The sequence below is a fragment of the Periplaneta americana genome, chromosome 3, assembly GCF_040183065.1.
Source record: "Periplaneta americana isolate PAMFEO1 chromosome 3, P.americana_PAMFEO1_priV1, whole genome shotgun sequence".
Lineage (NCBI taxonomy): Eukaryota > Metazoa > Arthropoda > Insecta > Blattodea > Blattidae > Periplaneta > Periplaneta americana.
Window position 1 is genome coordinate 97,351,468 of NC_091119.1, and position 20,427 is coordinate 97,371,894.

Consider the following 20,427-nt stretch of genomic DNA (forward strand, 5'->3'; position numbering starts at 1 on the left):
AGCATACAAATTCAGGAAATCATTTCAAAAATGATGCTTCATACATTCTTAAGTTAGATGGCATAGAACTACTCTGGAGCACATATATGGATCACCTTCAAATTCATACAGATGGATCTCTAAATTCTAATAAAGGGACATCAGGAGCAGGATATTATATTCCAAAATATCAGAAAGTTATTTCATATCATGTTCATCCTCCTCCAGTCTTGACACTGAATTGCTAGCTATTGATGCTGCTCTTCAGTGTGTTACTCAAATTTCTAAAAAATCTATTTGCATAGTTACAGACTCCAAGGGGGCTATATTTAATATAATTAAATATGTACCAAACCCATACACATATAGAATTATTCCAATTCAGAAACATCTAAGTAAACTAAAAACCTCCAAAAGGAAATAACATTTCAATGGATACCTAGTCATTGTGGTATATCTGCAAACGAGAAAGTTGATAATATTTAAAAACAGGCAACATATTTGCAACTAAGACCTCTTCAAGTGATATATCTATCCAGTGCTTTTGCTTCAGTAAAGTCTCATTTTATAAACCTATGGATCAACAATTGGCTCTCTTCTGACAAAGGAAAAATTTTACAGTCTGTACAAAAGAAACCAAATGACCTGGAAATGTACAAAAACTTGCCCAGACATGTGCAAACATTTTTAACAAGCGCCAGAACAGGGCACATTGCCACACAATTGTACTTACACCGATTTCACATTTCTGATAATCCTACTTGTCTGTGGTGTAATAATCATGATGAAGATCTGGAACACATTCTTCTATACTGTCCATCCATAAACCACAAAGAAGTAAATTAAAATTATCAGTACCAGTTGCAGAAGACACAGATCTGCAGTATATATTGACTACACCCCAACTCTGGCTACTAGCAATAGGCATCTATAATGAACACCGATCAAAATACCCCTCATTTCTCATGAAAAACAAAAACTGAATAGACTACATACAGTGCACTATAGTGGACTTTATGTTGTCAGCAAACTGCTGGATACATTAAAAAGATTGATTGATTGTAACTTTGATATTAATTTCTCAGTCTAGAGTTGTATTATACAATAGACACCTTGTTGTTGTTGTTCAGTCAACTATCCCAAGACAATTTTAATAACATATTTTCCATTAAGTCAGATGAATATAAAAGCAATAAATTGCAGGAATTATTCCATCTGTAAACTTGTCAATATACAAGCGGGGGTGTAATCCACTACATATTTTAGTGAATAACAAACGTTTTACACCTTAATAAGTCATCTGCAGGTTTACAGGCATCATTTTAAAATGTAAAGATGCTCACAATATCACACAAGATAGTCCTTTGACTTTGTATATATGTTTCAACTTAAAACTTTTAACTGACCTATGATATTTGTTACATTTTGCCCTGTTTTTATGTGTAGAGCTCATATGAAAGAAGTCATAGTTTATTGATAGTGAGCTCTCACGCAGTACATACATATGTATTATTTAAAATTGTAAAGACTGTCATCACAATGCTTATTATTTTTTTAGTAGGTTATTTTACGATGCTTTATCAACATCTTAGGTTATTTAGCATCTAAATGAGATGAAAGTGATAATGCCGGTGAAATGAGTCCGGGGTCCAGCACCGAAAGTTACCCAGCATTTGCTCATATTGGAATGAGGAAAAACCCCGGAAAAACCTCAACCAGATATCTTGCCCCAACTGGGAATCGAACCCGGGCCACCTGGTTTTGCGGTCAGATGCACTAGCCGTTTCTCCACAGGTGTGGGTTCACACAATGCTTATTATAGCTAGTCCTTTTACTTTATGCATATTTTAACCTAAAATTTTAACTGCTGTATGTTATTTGTTACATTTATAGCTCACACGAAACAAATCATGATTAACCGGTACTATGCTTTCATATACATGAATCTGAAGATGACCTATTAAGGTCGAAAACATTTGTTATTCACTAAAATATGTAGTGGGTTACACTCCCTGCCGGAACGGAACAAGAACAATTCTTGCAATTTATTACTTTTATATCCCAAGACAGGTTTGAATCTTATAAACGACACCAATAAGGCATCACTCTTGAGACAACTAAGCCAGGAGATAATGGGCTAGAGTGTCCTTTCCCCTCTATTGCATACATCACTGACTAGTAATATATTACACTAATCAGACTTCAGATGTATACAATTATTCTTTCTTTGACACATATCAAGTGAGATGTACTGCATGATAATAGATGTACACATCAGCCAGAACCTCAATCAGAGGTAAATAGACATCTTATCAAGTTTTAAAAAAATAAGTGACAGATGTTGGCTAACAATGTGGTAGCAACAGCAGAAGGGATTTGGTGGGATATTTTCCACCCTACTATTCCCTCCCTCTTCTTCTGCTGCACCAGATATTGAGAGCATAGCTGAAACTTCTTTTAGAATATTACTATGATGTACCGAAGTAAGTACATATGATATTTCCGTGCAGGAATTTTGCATTAACATATGATGAAGAATGGGTAGAATGGAGAAAAATTCTCTCCAGTACCGAGACTCGAACCTGAGTTTTCAGCTCTACACGCTGATGCTTTATCCATTAAGCCACATCGGATTCTAGTTCCAATCCCGGATTGAGTCCTTCTACCTCTCTGTTTCCCCGTTTGGTGGGCTATCCTCATGTACTGTGTCACAGAATATGTCACAGTGACACAATGTCCAACACTATGTACAGAGGTGCACTCATTACGAGTGACTAAGTGGCAAGGGTCCGATGGAACAAGACGCCTTCTTGAATTACAAAGTGATTACTTATGCATATGGGGCTGTCTTTATACTTTCACTGCATTGATTGGGTGTTGATATCTGGCTCATGGTAATGGAGCCAAGTCTCATCGCCAGTCACGAGTTTGGACATGAAGCCTTCTGGATCCTGACTGTTCACGTCCTTGCACTGTTGTCTGTTTACTGCAGTCAGGGACTTGGAGACCCACTTGGCAGACACATTCCTCATCTTAAGGTGTTCATGCACTATGCAGTGCAGAGTGATTCTGGCAAGTCCTCTGGCCGCCTTCAGTTCCGAAAATGTGATGCACCTGTCCTCCAGAATATGCTGTTCCACTCTAGAGATGTTGACTGGCATTGTCACAGTCACTTTTCTTCCAGAACTGAGTCCCTTCTCTGTTGCTGTGCGGCCATGTTTCCAGTTGTACACGGTTTTTCGTGACGGTACATGCTCACCACACACTGCCACCAGTTGCCTGTGAATATCTGCAGTGTTTACACCTTCTTTCCACAGAAACCATGTCCAGCGCTGTCCTTGATGGTCACTCTCCATGATGTCCACTCACATAATGACAGCAGTTGGGGAAATACACTGTAGTTTTCAGGAATTACGCCCCTCTATATTGTTCTGCCACCTGCTGGCAGATCAATGTACTACATACTTGCAACTGTAATGACAAGTCAAATGTGGACCATGGAGGGTGGGAAATTTGAAAGTGTAAATCAATATGGAACGCCCAATATGGAATTTTTTAAAACAATGAACTAACTTTAAGGATATGCATTATTATTATTTAATATACAAAATAATGTAGATATTTAATTATGTTAAAAAAAGTTATAGACATAAGTAACCAAAAGAATGTCTGACAAGAGCAACGTGGGTGCTCTTACGAACTAAAATAGACAAAACAGGAATAAAAAAAATAACCTAACAAAACCACTCCCACTCTTTTTGACGTAAATGTTAACGTAAGATGTAATTAGGCCTATGTTGTGTCATGTTTTTTATCTTAAAATAAAAAAAAATTTAGATAAAAATCATAGCCACAGCCATTTTTTTTTTGTCTCAGGTGCCTTATCTCACATTACCATGGCTAATGGAAGAACTTAAGTCCATCAGTCAGTCAACGTTTCAATGCTAATGCTAGTTATGTGCTGATGATGATTGCAGGAGCGTATGGGCAGTGAACAACCAGGACTTTGTAGAGGCGTACCGCTGTCAGGCAGTGGTTGTACAGTCCTTTGTTAAGATGCTGCAGACCCAGCGTGATGAGAACTGGTGCCTGCCAGTCATGTATACTGTGTGCCTCGATTTGCGTCTTCTGGCCATGCATGCTGACCGCACCCTCACTGTCAAGGGCATTGGACGTCCAAAGGAGACACTGGAGAAGGCAGCCGAGTGTCTCATGGCCTGTTTTCGGGTCTGTGCTGCTGACAAGTTAGTATCCCATGGAAGTATAGTAAAATTTCGTAAGTTCTGAAATTGTCATTTTACACAGAATTGCACTTGTACATGAAGATAATATATAAAGTTAGTCACCACATACTATATTTCACATAAACAGAGAGAGATAGAGAGGGAGAGATTTATTTTCTTTTTGTTGCTGAAATATTACGTTTATACAAAGTAAGCCATTGTTTCAAAACACTCAATATCATTTTTTTACAACCTAGCTTTTTATTATGACTTAAAAACTATTTAACTTGAACTTAGTTATTGCCCATAAATCATACAAATGACTAGACTCGAGATTTTTATATGATACTGTTATGCAAAATATGTACAATCTTAGAAAAAAGTTTTTGTCGCACAGATACTTATAAGTCCCAGAAGGGAGGTAGTGCACATGGTCAGAGGACATATGACCTGGGTCACAAGGGAACGACTAGTTGAGGTAACAAAATTAGTTTTGTTTCGTTGTATGTCTGATCATGTGCACTGCCTAATTTCTGGGACTTATAAAGTATCTGTACGACAAAACTTTTTTCTAAGACGGCACATATTTATCAAGAAACATAAGTGAAATATTGTGCATATAGTAATTTTGTATTGTATTTCATTAGTTAGATCTCATACTAACAGAGCCATAATGTAAATACTAAATAATTGAACAGAGAGATTTTAATAGTTTGTAATAAAAAATATGAATTAATGTATTTACACCTGTTTATACATAAATTAACTGTATATGTTACGAAATATCTAATTTGTTAAAGTTTTACATTAACTTGCGTGTAATACTTATGGAAGGTTGTATTTACAAAGTGACTCAAACTTAAGGGATCAGCAGTCATGCCATCTCTTGACATTACAGTCTGTCAAGCAGATAGTCAGCTCTCATGTCGTGGATAAAATTCTTGCTATCTCATGGCACTACAGTCTGGTAAGTGATTTTTTGCATAATTAGTGAAGTGTTTATTTAAGGAACTGGAGAAAATATTACCTGAATTTCGAAACAGTTGTTCAAAATTTCTACTGTTACGTTCTTTACATGAGATCGGAAAAACTCAATGTACTAATTACCACACGCAATCTCGCAGGTTAATAAGAATGCCATCTACTTAAGTTTGCTTTAAGGTCAGCGCAGGATACAATATGTAGATTTTTCTCACCAATTATTGCAGCACGCATGCAACACAATTGTGCTCGTACTTTACATTGTCGATCTCAAGGTATGGTCATACATCGCTACTTGTGCTGTGCAACTTTTTTACTGCAGCTCCAAAAGTTGGTTGGTTGCTAATGCTTGGCATATTGGAGATCTTCCATTTGCCCTCTTGTTGCAAAAGTTGCATGCTACTTTTCATGCTGCGCAACCCAAGTGCTGCAAAAGTTGCGACTGGAGGTTGTGAGTCTATTCATAATTCATACACAAGGCACTATTTTTAGCTGCAGCTTTGCATCTCCATGTTGATTCTTCAATATTTATTTTGTGATTATGTTCGCATTAGAATTTCAGATTATGAAACTCATGCGATACTTGCTTATCACCTCTTTTAATTATAACATTGAGAACAAAACATTAAACTACAAAAAGCAGATGATGCTGAGACAAGGAAAGAATAGAAATACAGAACAATTTGAAGTTACGATATCTGAGAACTATGATGGACGGGATGAATAGGCCCTAACTTTTTGCGAGTATTAGAAAAACTATTGTTTTTGAACCTTTCTTTATTGTATTGGTCCCGAAGACACTACATTATTTTTAACATCGTCTCCTGAAATTTGCAATTTCTGCTAAAACCTTTTTTTCTTTTTGTTGTGGGAATTGGCATTTGCAAATTTCAAGGGCATTGTCTTGGTTCAAATAGGTCTATTATTTTTCTGTCCTAATTTAGAAATTGACGTTTTTTTGTAAAGCTATTAGAAAAATGTCTATATACTTCAATGATAACCAATAGCATAAGAAACATTGGAAACCCTCCTGTTTGATATTACGCCACAAAAACAAAAAAGAAAAATTAATTATATCATAACCAAATATACTCCGACTGTGCTGTACATTTAGTTTCTTTTTCTCTTGTACCTCCGCGTACAAGATTCGAAGGCTTGGCCATGCTCTTGTACAAGTACAGCATGCCCCACCATGAACTTAACCCAGACTGTGGTATGGATGATGATATGTGAATTAATGATGGCTAAATGAGTCCGAGGTCCAATGCCGAAAGTTGCCTAGCATTTCTGCTTCAATTGGTTGAAGGAAAACCCTGGAAAAACCCCAATCAGGATTTGAACCCGGAACCGCTTGTTTCACAGTCAGACGCGCTAACCATTACTCCACAGTGGTGGACTGTACATTCAGTTAGTGTTACAAATCATTTATTTTCATCACGTCAGACATCAAAATATATCCAAACAATATAAAGTCTCACTGGCACATTTGGGTGGCAATACTGTTCGCAACTGCTGCAAAAGTTTCAACAAAAACAATATAAAAATATGTTGCAACTGCAACCCTGAGAACCCTGTTCACACATTGCTACTTTTAAGCTGTGTGCAACATGAAAAAGTAGGAAGCAGCTGATTTGACAGCTGCTACATTGTTCACACATCGCTGTATGAAAGTTTGCACAGTATTTTGTACTGCATCACTTCAAAAGTAGTGACATGTGACCGTACTTTCAGTTAGTCAGGTGTCTGAGCTGTATTGAAAAATACGTATTTTTAAAATAGTTAGATACAGTAAACAGTACAGAAATTCATTTTCTTCGTTGAAATGTATCTGCTGAAGAAGTCATATGAGCTGTTTTTACACAGATTTCGTCACTTTCCAGACACCACAGAACATTGTATTGTTAACTACGAGTATTTAATAAGTAGCGAGAAACAGGTTTTTTTCTTGATAAGGAGAAATGTTGTACACAGCTAATACACAATATTAATAAAGATGAACTCCAGCAAATATTCCAGAACTTGATACAAATCTGCATATTTGTGTTACAGCTTTGAAATTCCGATAAGATCCTCTCCATTTCCTTAAATAAATAGTTTATTAATTACATGGGAGATCACTTGCCAAATTCTAGTTACGTGGAATAGCAAGATCCTTATATGCGAAAGCTGGTGATCTGCTTTTCGGATGGTAGTATCGGGAGATGGCAAGGATGCTGATCTCTTAGGTTTCACTTGCTCTGTATTGGTATAGCACAATATAAAATAGGTACAAGGGAAAAAATGGAACTCTCTGCATCAAAATCCACAGTTAATTCTCGATTTACCACGAAAATCGTCTGTAGCTGCATTTAGATTGGCAACAGGCCATGATTGTTTGGCCAAACACCTGCATAGAATTGGAATATATCAGTCCCCTAACTGTCCATTGTGCAACTCAAACCAAGAAATGGATTCGGAACACCTCAAAATCTGTGCTTCAGTGGCTGGTCATGATAATATCTTTGAAAAATATTGGAGTGCAAGAGGTGAAATGACTTTATTGTCAAACGCCTGGCATTAGAAAACAACAACAACATTTGTTTAAATTGCAATGAAATACATGATACGTCTCCATGGTTTCTTCTGTCATGGCTTGTTGGTAATCAAATAAAATGTGTATAATATGTAGAAAAAGGTTTTTCACGTTGCAAGATCTATGTACATATAATATTTTAAAACGTCAGATTTACATAGAGAGATGCACTTCAAAGTATCTAACTATCTTTCATTCAGTTCTTGCATAGTGCAAGGAAGGTGGAGTAGTTCGGAAAAATGTTCCTACATTTAAATACTTGTGCTGAATAGCATACAATTCATTTTATATTGTATACCCGAATGCATTAATACAAACTGCTGAGCCATTTATACCCAAACCCACACTTTCTGAAGTCTAAATTGCAATAGAAAATCTAAAAAATTATAAGTCTCCAGGTATCGATCAAATTCCAGCAGAATTAATACAAGATGGTGGAAGCGCATTAGCTAACGAAATTTATAAACTTGTACTTGCTATTTGGGAAAAGGAAATTGTACTAGAACAATGGAAGGAGTCCATAAACGTACCTATATTTAAGAAGGGGGACAAGACTAACTGTAGTAACTTTCGAAGAATATCACTTTTGTTGATGTCGTACAAAATTTTGTCCAATATTCATAAATGCATCATTAGTTCTTTCCCACAATCTTACTTTAGCTGCTAATGTCAGTGCTACACATGCCATTGCAGATTGGCACACTTTACCTGTGGGAAACCATATAGATATTAGAAATAATTTTTGTATACTAGTTGTTGTGATTCCTTCATTCATGCTCCCTGCGAACCTGCTTCAACTCACATATTCTCTAGTTCGCCCTCCACATGGTAAATCTTAGAGAGAAGACATTCATTCTCCCCCTGCCTTCCACCCTTGCCGCCCTTGTTTGAGAAAAGGGAGATCGGCCACCTGGTAAGAAGGAACACATGCTGCTGGTCATGCTACTTTTTCCCTGCTGATATTGCATTACCCTGCCAGTTCAATTTAAGTCTGCAGGAGGCGCTATCATGGATAGTTCCCCCACCCACTCGACAGCCCTGTGTGACGTCACTAGTCACGTGATGGAGGATCCACCCTATAAAACAGTCTGGACGAAGTGAGAGTAGCTAGTTGTTTTCATTGTCTGAAAGTGCTCATATCTCCTTCCTGATGTTAGCTTCTGCTCCCTACGTCTCACTGTTGTAACGGTTCTGACTTCATTTTCCCCATGTTCACCGCAATTTACTCGATCCATGTCCTTCCTTCGAACCCCTCTGCTGTCGAAAAGTCACTAAGCCAGGCTAACTGATCCCTCGACAGAAGAGTTACCGTTTCCCCACTCCTGGTGTCGAAAAGTCGCGAAGCTAGACTCGTTTGATCCGTCCAAGTGACATGGAACCCTCTTCCACCTTTCCCAATTCTCACTACATGGGATAAGGGGATACTGGTCCTGTAATTTCAACATAATTTTGTATCCTAACAGGAGACTTTTACCGTATTTTCTTACTGCAAGAGACAAATTCATTCGCATATGAATATCCATCTTTTAGTGTCTCACAAACTCGATGCAGTAACATGTAAGACATTTAGTCCATAAGTACTAGCCGCACTCGATCATATTCTGTTCCTTCATTCCATAATACATATATGTATTGTTGAAAATTAATAATTAAACTGGTAATTACTTATGCAGCAGAAACAAGGTGTATGCAAAGGTATGAGAAGCTCAGAATTGCAGCATATTACGAAGAATATGTGGACCTAAGTATGAAAATGAGGAATGGAGAATTAGAACCAATAAAGAACTCTATGAATTCTATGGTGACCCCCAAATTGTTAGAACTATCAAGAGTGCAAGACTTAGATGGGAAGGGCATGTAGAAAGGAGCAAGGAAGGATCTCTATTGCAAAGGATATGGAAAGGAAAACTGGGAGGGAGAAGATGTGTGGGAAGACCAAGGAAGAAATGGATAAGAATATCGAGGAGGATATGAAAGAGTTGGGGAGAAGAGGATGGAGGAGGAAGATGCATGATAGAGGAGAATGGGCTTCGATAGTGAGACAGGCTCTAGCCCTTCAAGGACTGTAACGCCATGGAGAAGAAGAATTGTTGAAACTTTGCATCACATTAGCATTGCCTGTTTTGTTCAGAAAGTAGGTTTTCAAAAGTATGAGTTTCACTTGCTATCCATTTAGGAGTGCTACTAAAATGTTCTTCTTCCTAGCCATTATATTAAAGAGGGTTTTCTCCTGGTTCTACTGTTTAAATGTAAGGATTTGTACCATGTCTGTATGTGTAATCATCTTATAAGTTTTATTTTCTTTTTGAAATCTCTTCTTCATTGGAGAAGTTTTGACAAGTATGGACACAAATTATTTGCTATTGTTTGCAGCCGTTCATCAGAGGATTATACGAAGCGATGGGGCATGCTGGCACTAGTGAACCAGCTGTTCAAAGTGTACTTTCGTATCAACAAGCTACATCTGTGCAAGCCTCTCATCCGTGCTATTGACTCTTCTTCCTTCAAGGATCAATTTGCACTAGGCCAACGAGTGACATACCGTTACTATGTGGGACGCAAAGCCATGTTTGACAGTGACTACAAAGCAGGCAAGTGGTGTGAAGGAAGTGCTTGTCTGTGTTGGCTGGAATGTGTACTGATGTTTGTCATGTTGCAGCGGACGAATTCCTGACCTTTGCCTTTGAGCACTGCCATCGACAATGTCGCCGCAACAAACGCCTGATCCTCATCTACCTGATTCCTGTTAAGATGCTACTTGGCTACATGCCAAGCCCTGCAGTGCTAGAGAAGTATGACTTGACGCAGTTCACGGATGTGGTTCAGGCTGTGCAGCAGGGAAACATTCTTCAGCTGAACCGTGTTATTCAGCAGCATGAAACTTTCTTCATCAAGTGTGGCATCTACCTGCTGCTTGAGAAGCTCAAGACTATCACATTCCGTAACCTGTTTAAGAAAGTGTAAGTGTTATGGATTATGTGCTGTTAAGTACAGGATGTTGAATGGAAGAGAAGTTCCCAGAATGACCAAGGAGGCTTTCATTTGCCAGTGGCTATTATGAATCTGGAATTGTTTTCCTTGTTTTTCACTAAAAATACTTCAAGGTTTTACATGAGCCCTTTGCAGTACAAGAGACAGGAGGAATTCGGTTGGTTCTGTTCCCTTTAAAGTTTTTTTTTTTTTATTTTGCATGGTTCGTCTATCTTCCCTTCTTTTTTACTTGGTTATTTAATGAACAGGCAAGCGCTTTAGTTGACTGAGCTACACCAGTCCTATCTTCCTTTCTTTCTTATAATATTAGAGATTATTTTGTTGCTTTTGAGTTTGTCATTCAATATGCATTGCAGTCTAGCTAAAATACTAGAAGTTATTTTGCTTTTTTATTACCTCTTAAATCTGTATGTAATGGTACTCATTGGAATCTCATTTTCTTTTTCAGACTGGACAGTATGTATGCTATTTTTCTTATTCTTCCTAGATGCTGATTCAGGAGAATTAAAGAAAATTCCTGATTCTAATGTTAACAGAATATCTTTCATAATGATATTAATTCTGTACAAAAATACTGTAGGACAGTACCATTTGCTTTGTTTCATCCTTAAAGTTTGAGTTATTCATTAATAATTGAATGCACAATGGAAAGAGCTAATCTACTACAGTTCCTGTTTCATCATAGTTTGAAATCTAAAGTGTTTATATTTCTTCCAGATATTATCTGTCCAAGGTCTCAGTTAATATTTACATATTTACAGTTCACTGCTGTGAAGTAATGATTAGCATGTCTGACCATGAAACGAGTTGGCCCGGGCTCAAATCTTGGTTGAGACAAGTTATCTGGTTGAGGCTTTTTCTGGGTTTTCCATCAAGCTATTAAGAACAAATGCTGAGTAACTTTCAGTGCTGGACCACAGAGGCCCTGAGTCATTTCCTTATTTATTATTACCTTTATTTATTCAAACACTAGATAACCATCAGCATTGATAAAGCATCGTAAAATAAACTTATGAAAAATATTTATAGACCGGACATTGTCATGATGTAATAATTTGCAGATTGTTAAATGAAAGATGTCACAGCACACATGTTAAGTTTCCTATCTTGTTTATAAACCGATTTTTGTTAGCTTTTGTGGATGAATTTTTTCCTTACCTTGGCAATGTTTATCAGTTTCTCCAACTTCACATGCATGGTAAGAAAATATATTTACTGTATAATGGGGAATTGTAATAAAAAAAAAGAGTAGCCGATTGAAAATTATCTCTCTTTATAAATTTTTTCAGTTTCATATAAAGTTTGGCACAGTTCCGGTATGATTTCTGAAATTGTTCATTTTGAAATTACACGTAAGTAAATAAGAGAAGTGCTTGAATCTCTGGTTGCTAGATGTCTCAATATACAGCTAATCAGTCTGTAACTGAAATGGCTTTACAGTAGTTTTTCCATATTTTAAATCCAATTGTGTTTACTTGAAATTGAAAATTGGTGGGAGAAAGTGAAAGAAAATAACGAAAGACTACTGGGTCATTAATTCTATAGTGCGCGGTAAAAAGGACGTAAGCCAAAAATTGGTGGTTTTGAGTTATTACCACCATGTGAATACAAAAAATGTACTCCTTTAGATTGTAAAAAGGGCATATGTCTATTTTCTTCCACAATGATGTAGTGTGTCAGATTTCCAGCCCATCATAATATTGTATTTACTCGAAAATAAGACCTCATCGATTATAGGACTCTCCCAATTTTTTTAAATATTGTTTTATAAAAATATTTTGTGTGTGAATATTAAACCCATAAGAAAATACTGGTAGTAGAATTCTAGTGCCGTATTCTAAGTGAGACAGAAACTGTAAAATTTTTCAGAAAATCGTTGTCAAGAGAATTCATTAGATTCCTAAGTCAATAGAGAACGGTATGTGGAATACCGTTAGGTTCAGCCCAAGGACAGACTTCACCTTCTTTCCGTAACTTTTAACGAAAACATTGTAAAACAGGCAACATATTTGCAACCAAGACCTCTTCAAGTGATATCTCTATCCAGTGCTTTTGCTTCAGTAAAATCTCATTTTATAAACCTATGGATCAACAAATTGGCTCTCTTCTGATAAAGGAAAAATTTTACAGTCCGTACAAAAGAAACCAAATGACCTGGAAATGTACAAAAACTTGCCCAGACATGTGCAAACATTTTTAACAAGAGCCAGAACAGGTCACATTGTCACACAATTGTACTTACACCGATTTCATCTTTCTAATAATCCTACTTGTTTGTGGTGTAATAATCATGATGAAGATCTGGAACACATTTTTCTATACTGTCCATCCATAAGTAAACCACAAAAGAAGTAAATTAAAATCATCAGTACCAGTTGCAGAAGACACAGCTCTGCAGTATATATTGACTATACCACAACTCTGGGTACTAGCAACATGCATCTATAATGAACACCGATCAAAATACCCCTCATTTCTCATGAAAAACAAAAACTGAATAGACTATAGTGGACTTTATGTTGTCACCAAACAGCTGGATACATTAACAAGATTGATTGATTGATTAACGAAAACAGTGAGATCATAGGAGTGTGGAAGCTGGCCGTTCTATTTATCCTTTCTACCTGATCATGCCTTCAGTATTACAGCTCATAAAATCAGTAACTACTGGTAGTTTTGTGCTTGAATGACATAGTGCTTTCATGTGCCTTATGCGGTTCAGATACTGCATAAGAAAATGAATTTACAGAAAAGTTATGTAGTTTCATTTAAGTTGGATATTCTTGAATTTGCCGAGAAAAGTGGAGTGCAGGCGTTAAAATACTGGTAACTCAGATTGAGACTGATTGTTTTATGTTTTGCAGGCATACCTGTGAATGATGGGTGAATCAGACTGACATCCTGCTTTACTAGTAATTTTAATGATTTTGATTGATTTGATTTTAATTTTAGTCACGTAAATGTTTTTGTAATTTGTTTTATTAAAATAATTGTTACATACCTAGTTATGTAAGTTTAAACATCTTAATATTTTTAGAATTGAGGCCAGTTCCGGAAGAACGGCACATACCCATAAAGTGCATTTTGAGATAATGACCTGCAAAGGTGTTGTGTTGCCAGTACGCATTTCAAACACAGTTTTGATTTAGTTCCTTATATTTTATAAATTCATCGTCTGTTAATATGCCAATATGTATATATTACATTTGTAAACCTACCGATATTTTGTTACAATAATAAGTACAGGAGCTACGACCTATGTGCCCTTTTTCCAAAGATACTTTTATTTGCTTTAAATAAACTTAAAGAGTGATGAAAACGAAAGAATAAACAAAGGTAAAACTATTCACAAAATAATTTCAAATAGAAACAAATATTAACATAAAAATACTCACAATCTCATTGTATTTCAGTGAATAGTATAGCAATAATAATAATAATAATAGTAATAATAATAATGATAATAATAATGATAATTATTATTAGCCTATAATAACAATAGTTCGTTAACCAATTTATTTTACAAAACTTTTATTCTCTATGCATAGGCATAATACTACTTTGTTTATATTGTCAGACTCCAAAGCAGCTCTTCTATCAATAGTCTCTAAACACACACCTTCATCTCAAACAGCAGAAATAACTAAAATGCTCTCTCAATTAATATCACTCAATAAAAGAATTGTATTCCAATGGATACCATCCCATTGTGGAATCCTGGGAAACGAGAATGCGGATGCTTTAGCAAAGAAGGGCAGCACTGCTACTTACAGACCTGTTACTAAATCTACGTTTTACTCTGTGAAAAGATTTATTAAATCTACATACTTAGACTTTAACAAACAAAATTTGATAACACAATCTCAAGGGAAAAAATGGAGCTCTCTGCATCAAAATCCACAGTTAATTCCCGATTTACCACGAAAATCGTCTGTAGCTGCATTTAGATTGGCAACAGGCCATGATTGTTTGGCCAAACACCTGCATAGAATTGGAATATATCAGTCCCCTAACTGCCCATTGTGCAACTCAAACCAAGAAATGGATCCGGAACACCTCAAAATCTGTGCTTCAGTGGCTGGCCATGATAATATCTTTGAAAAATATTGGAGTGCAAGAGGTGAAATGACTTTATTGTCAAATGCCTTTATTGTCAAATGCCTTTATTGTCAAATGCCTGGCATTAGAAAACAACAACAACTTTGTTTTTGTATACATTATGAGATTCGAGGACAAATTCTAGCCATTTCGCGTTGTCCTCGTTTCATCATCATCATATCCGTCACATATTAGACCCTACAGGATCTGTTACGGTCTCATGCCAGCGCTTTCGTGGTCTTCCCAATTTCCTCTTTCCTCTTGGTACATAAGTAAGAATCTGTTTAGGCCATCTAGTGCGATCCATCCTTTCGACATGTTTTTTCCACTGAAGTCGATATTGTTGAACAAAATTAACTATAGGATCCATTTTTAGTTCCTGCAATATGTCCACATTTTTACGGTGTTCCAGCAAAGAGCATCCCGCTGTTCGTCTCATGAACCTCATTTCAGCTGTCATCAGCCTTTGCTCATCAGCTTTTCTGATTTTCCATGCCTCGCTACCGTAAATGAGGACTTAAGTTAAGTACTTAAATAGACATCTTATGTCATCAGCCTTGGCTTGGCTGATTGTTGGAAATGAATAATCGTAGGTTTGATATCATTATAACTATTTCTATTCAGTCTGATGGAATAGTTGAAAGGAATCCATAAGCGGTTGAAATTTTTGGAGCACAGAAGAGTACTATCCACTTTGCATTTCACTTTAAAATACTTCATAATCGTAAATTTGCGTCTAGGAGATGAGTCTTCTTGAAATATGGCGTTATAACTGTATCCCATTCTTTTATAATACGAGTAGTTTTACAATAGTATTATTACAACTTCAAAGTTACTAGGATATTTTCTGAATATTGCTATAGCTTTCAACCATGGTTTTGCAGTTCCAATCATTTCTTTCTTTTCATAGCAGATCTCACGAGTCCAAAATTTCTGTCACAGTGTGTAAATGAATGGCCATGAATAGGAAACATGGATTATTTCAACCTGATATACCTTGGCAAACACGGCAGAAAACTTCAGAAGCGTCAAATTTCTATTTCGTCCTCTTGCAGCATAAGACATCATTATGACAGTTTCCGCGTTAGGACTTTTTAAAGATTTATTTGAAGGCAGTCGTACAAAAACGATGCCACTGAATTAGTTTTCTTTTTTACTTGAGTTTCCATGGAACAATAGAAGTAGGAGTTTCCAAGAAGCAATAATGAACAAAATTACTCCAAGTATCTTCCATAATAATAATTACAAGATAAATTTTTAAATTGTTACACATAAAACGCTATCACCAATAAGCACATAGGCTACTCTATAGGTCTCAATCTGTAAACGGTCGAACCAACTGCACAACAGCATACGGACAGAATTATATACCTGTGAGCAGTGAACTGCCGATGCACATGGGATGCTCGATCCTGACCCCTAGCATCAATGCATAAACAGCTCTCCTGCCTCATTAAAGCATAGTCAAGAAACGAAAAGTGGTAGGTATATTCCTATGAACTCGAGCGGTCAACCCGCCTCAATTAGTCTGTGTTATACAATAGGATAATCTTTACTTAGTTACAGTTTAAGTCCTCAAATTGCATTTTCACTTTTCTATATACTCGAGTTTAAGACCCATTGCAAATATAAGACCCTCCCAAATTTAAAGACAAAAATCTAGTAAAAAATGGGAGTCTTATTTTCGAGTAAATACGGTACTATTCGTCCTGATTTCAAACTTTGCTTTTGCTCTCCTCGAAACTTGCAATTTACGACTTGTGCCCTTTTTACTGTGCACAATAGAATTAATAGCACAACAAGCAAAACCTTTTCAAAAAACAATTATCTTTGTATAATCCTCCTTTCTCACAAGCTTTATCTCTTTTATGTTACAGAGAATAATAAGAAATGCTGCACTTTTTACTGCTTTCTTCTTTCTTACATTCTTTTTATAAATTTTGATTTCGATGTGGACAAAGCACTGAAAATTTAAGTAATAATGTTACTGAACAGTGTTATTGTAAATTTTAATGTTAATGTTGTTGAATATTGTTCATGACCAATGTTTATTAACTCAGATCTAGATTCACATTGTTAACTCTTCTCAACTGGTCGTGGCTTAATTGATAAAATTATTGTGAAGCCTCTTATTTACACTTTTCAAAGGACTTGACGCAAATGTTGTAAACTGCAGGAAAGTGTAAATTGCAGGAACTAAAAAAATGTACTGAAATTATATGGAACCTTACATTAAACATGTATTGTTTACTACAAATTCAAAATTTGTATACATTTAGGATATCTGTAATGTAATTATGACTTGCATATACTTACTAAGCTGTAAAACAGCTAAAGAAAATAAACAATTAATTTGTAAAAATACTATACAAATAAATAACAAATGAATTGTCAGTGCAGAGTAAGGGCTCAGCTTTTTCTGAAATAGTCTGATACAGTAGAACCCCGTTTATCAAAAGTAAAGGGGGCGGGAGCCATTTCAGATAACGTGATTTTTCGGATAATCGATGAGAAATATTTTCGGTAAAAGTGGGAAGGAAAAGAGATAGTTATGCATGTAAATTATAAACAAAAATTCAATGAATGTAATATTGTAATTGCACATTAATTTTACATCGAATAATCAGTTATCATCATCTGTCTCTTTTTCTCGCATTGTTTGCATGGTGCAATATCATGCCAGCGCTTGATGAGTGTGTCACTTCACTGCTCTCTTTAACATATCGCAAGGCCACCTGTAAGAACATAGCAATTTTTTATGTGCTATGTATAACATTACCTTAGAATAACGTGTGTTGTATGCATGAGAAATTGGAAACTTACCTCGAATACATATACCATAATCCTGTAATTCCCGGGTAGATGGGAGGAGGGGGGACATAAAGAATGTCTCGCTTAATGGGATTGACTGCACATGGTTCTTCTACAAAACAAGTGTTGGGGGATGGAGGTGGAAAACAGATGTAACATTGCTGTGAGGACTGACACTTAAATTTGTAGCCATGCTACAGGGGATGAACAAAATATTGCAGGGATAAACAAAACATTGACTGCTTTTTTATTTATTTTTTTATTTTTTTTTTTGCGATATTTCGAATAAGCCAGATTATGGTTAACTGAAGTTCGGTTAAGAGGGTTTTTACTGTAGTTTACTTTGTTTACTACTTCTTTCTCTACTTATTTCCTCTACTTGTTGCTCAATTTTATTTTATGTAAATGATCAAAAACATGTTCACTGCCTTTTACAATTTGTAAATAATTTCTCAGAGTTGTAACAGCTTCCATTGCTTCCTTGTTGGAAGGCACGGGAACTTCTTCACCCTCTTCAGCTTCATCTCCATCATCATCCTTCATTTCAGTCATATGATAATGCAGAATACCATCTATATCTTGAACTTCAGATGTTATGACATTGGCATTTAGATGAACGAAGTACATGAATGTTGCTTCATTCTGTAGTTTCTTCCAGTTAAGAACAAGATCTTTATAATCTTTTAGGGTCTCTTCTGGTCCGTGAACAAAACTTTCTATGAAAAAACCTGCTTTTCAGAAACAGTTGCCAGTAGTTTTCTCTTTGACCTGCTTCCGAACTAGAGCAATGAAATGCAAGGCATCTGGCACTGTGACTTTCAGTTGTTTTGGATCCTGGCCAGAACTAATCAAATTCAAGGTTTTTTAACAAGTGCCTTTCTGTAATTTTGTTTGAAAACATGTATAATATCCAAATCTAATGGATGAAGCTCACTTGTACAGACCCCGAAACAAGGTTTGGGCCACCTGAATTTTATTTCTAGATCTGTACAATTAGCTGGGAAGAACACTAACTTCACATTCCGTAGATGGATACTGGTAGTACTGGATGTGCAAGGCACTGATCTAGGAATAAAGCAGTATTTCGTTTAAGGACCCTTATCTTTGCATCTAATGCGGGTTATTGATCCTGAAATAATTTCGTTGTCCAACTTTTGTGTTTGATGTTTACCTAAAGTGTGTGTGTGTCTCTATATATATAATTTCTTATATTCTTAAAACATATCGGCTTCTGTGCTTTTCTAGTGACAATTTCTCACTTTCATTAGTATTTGTTATTAGTCTTTATTTACTCAATTTGTCACCTTAGCAATTCCCATTCACAAAGCACAGGGTTTTATTTGGCAATACATTATAAAATAGTCTTGTTTCATTTGCGTTATAAATGCCCTATGGAACATATCCAGCCAAGTATGTCTGCAATTGTGATTGCTTCCAGTCCTCTGCAGTCTTCATATCCACACTCTTAATCTCACCACCACACACAGTTCTGTATACAATATTTTGTTTTCTTTTAAAGTTGTCAATCCATCCATTAGACTCAATAAAGTCACAGTCTAGTATATATACAGTCACGAAGCTTGGGATGATTTTTTGCATTTATCGCTATAGTTGCTAGCTGCTTGGAACGCTGTGAGTACTAGAAACAATAGACTGTGCCATTGTGCCATCGTGATCCAATACAGGCCATAAGGCAGACCATGTAACTCGCTTAACCCGATCACAGAGGGTGGCGTTTCAACCATATAAATTAGTTGGAATGCATAAAGAGTAACATATATGTAGTGTAATTGCATTAATAAAATTTAAAACGATTATGAGACACTTCAGACGTAATTCACTTGCAAGTTAAGGTGTAATATTTTTGGTGTGAAAATTACGTTGATCGTATGTGTAATACCTGCCTTTATTTCGATTAAATATTGCGAAATTCTTGTACATTCTTTTATGCATGATTCAGTAATTTTCAGTTGCACTGCACGGATATTTAGATATGTTAAAATTATAGGTTATGTTTACTGTACCAGTTGGCCCTTTCTGTCTAATTTTAGTGGTCTCCAATGCCCTGCCATTCATATCGAAATTATAAGTTATGTTTAGCCTACTATATTTAACTTATATTCCTAAATTCGCAATTATACATTATAATTAAGCACAATTCATCTATGATATCCTGCACATTCAATTTTTCTGTATTTTAATACTAAAATTGAGTACTGAATTATTGTATTTATCTACTACCTAAGAGACGAAGTAACACAATCGTCATCATCATCATCATCATCATCATCATCATTATCTCCGCACTACAGCCACACATGGGCCTTGGCGTCCTCAACAATTCTTTTCCATGTATGTCTTTCCTGTGCCTTCCTCCTCCAATTTCTCACTCCCAATGCCACCAAGACATCTGTCACGCCATCAAACCATCTGAGCTTAGGTCTTCTCTTTTTCCTTATCTCTTCAGTTTCATTAAAAAGCAGCTTTTTGGCTATTTCGTCTTCGCTCATTCTCATGAGATGACCAAGCCATCTTATCCTTTCTGCTTTTATAATCGCCACTATATCTGGTTCTTCATATAACTGATATAATTCTCGGTTAAACCTTCTTCTCCATATTCCTCCCTCATTAATCGCTCCATATATTCTTCTTAAGATCTTTCTTTCGAAAGTTTCCAGAGAATTTTCCTCTCTTTTTGTCAGGGTCCAAGTCTCTGCTCCATAAATCAACACGGGTCTTATCATTGTTCTATAAATTTTAGTTTTAATCGTA

At 36.1% G+C, this 20,427-nt stretch overlaps 1 protein-coding gene across 3 annotated transcripts in view; it reads left to right on the forward strand.

The window, feature by feature from the left end:
• PCID2 (PCI domain-containing protein 2) overlaps nucleotides 1–20,427 on the forward strand; it is a 42,653-nt gene that overhangs the window by 9,336 nt on the left and 12,890 nt on the right. For all 3 annotated transcript variants that reach the window (XM_069821050.1, XM_069821051.1, XM_069821049.1), the window contains exons 4-6: nucleotides 3,957–4,223; nucleotides 10,129–10,346; nucleotides 10,415–10,715. In XM_069821050.1, coding sequence (XP_069677151.1) covers nucleotides 3,957–4,223; nucleotides 10,129–10,346; nucleotides 10,415–10,715 — 786 coding nt within the window. The remainder of the gene's footprint in view (nucleotides 1–3,956; nucleotides 4,224–10,128; nucleotides 10,347–10,414; nucleotides 10,716–20,427) is intronic.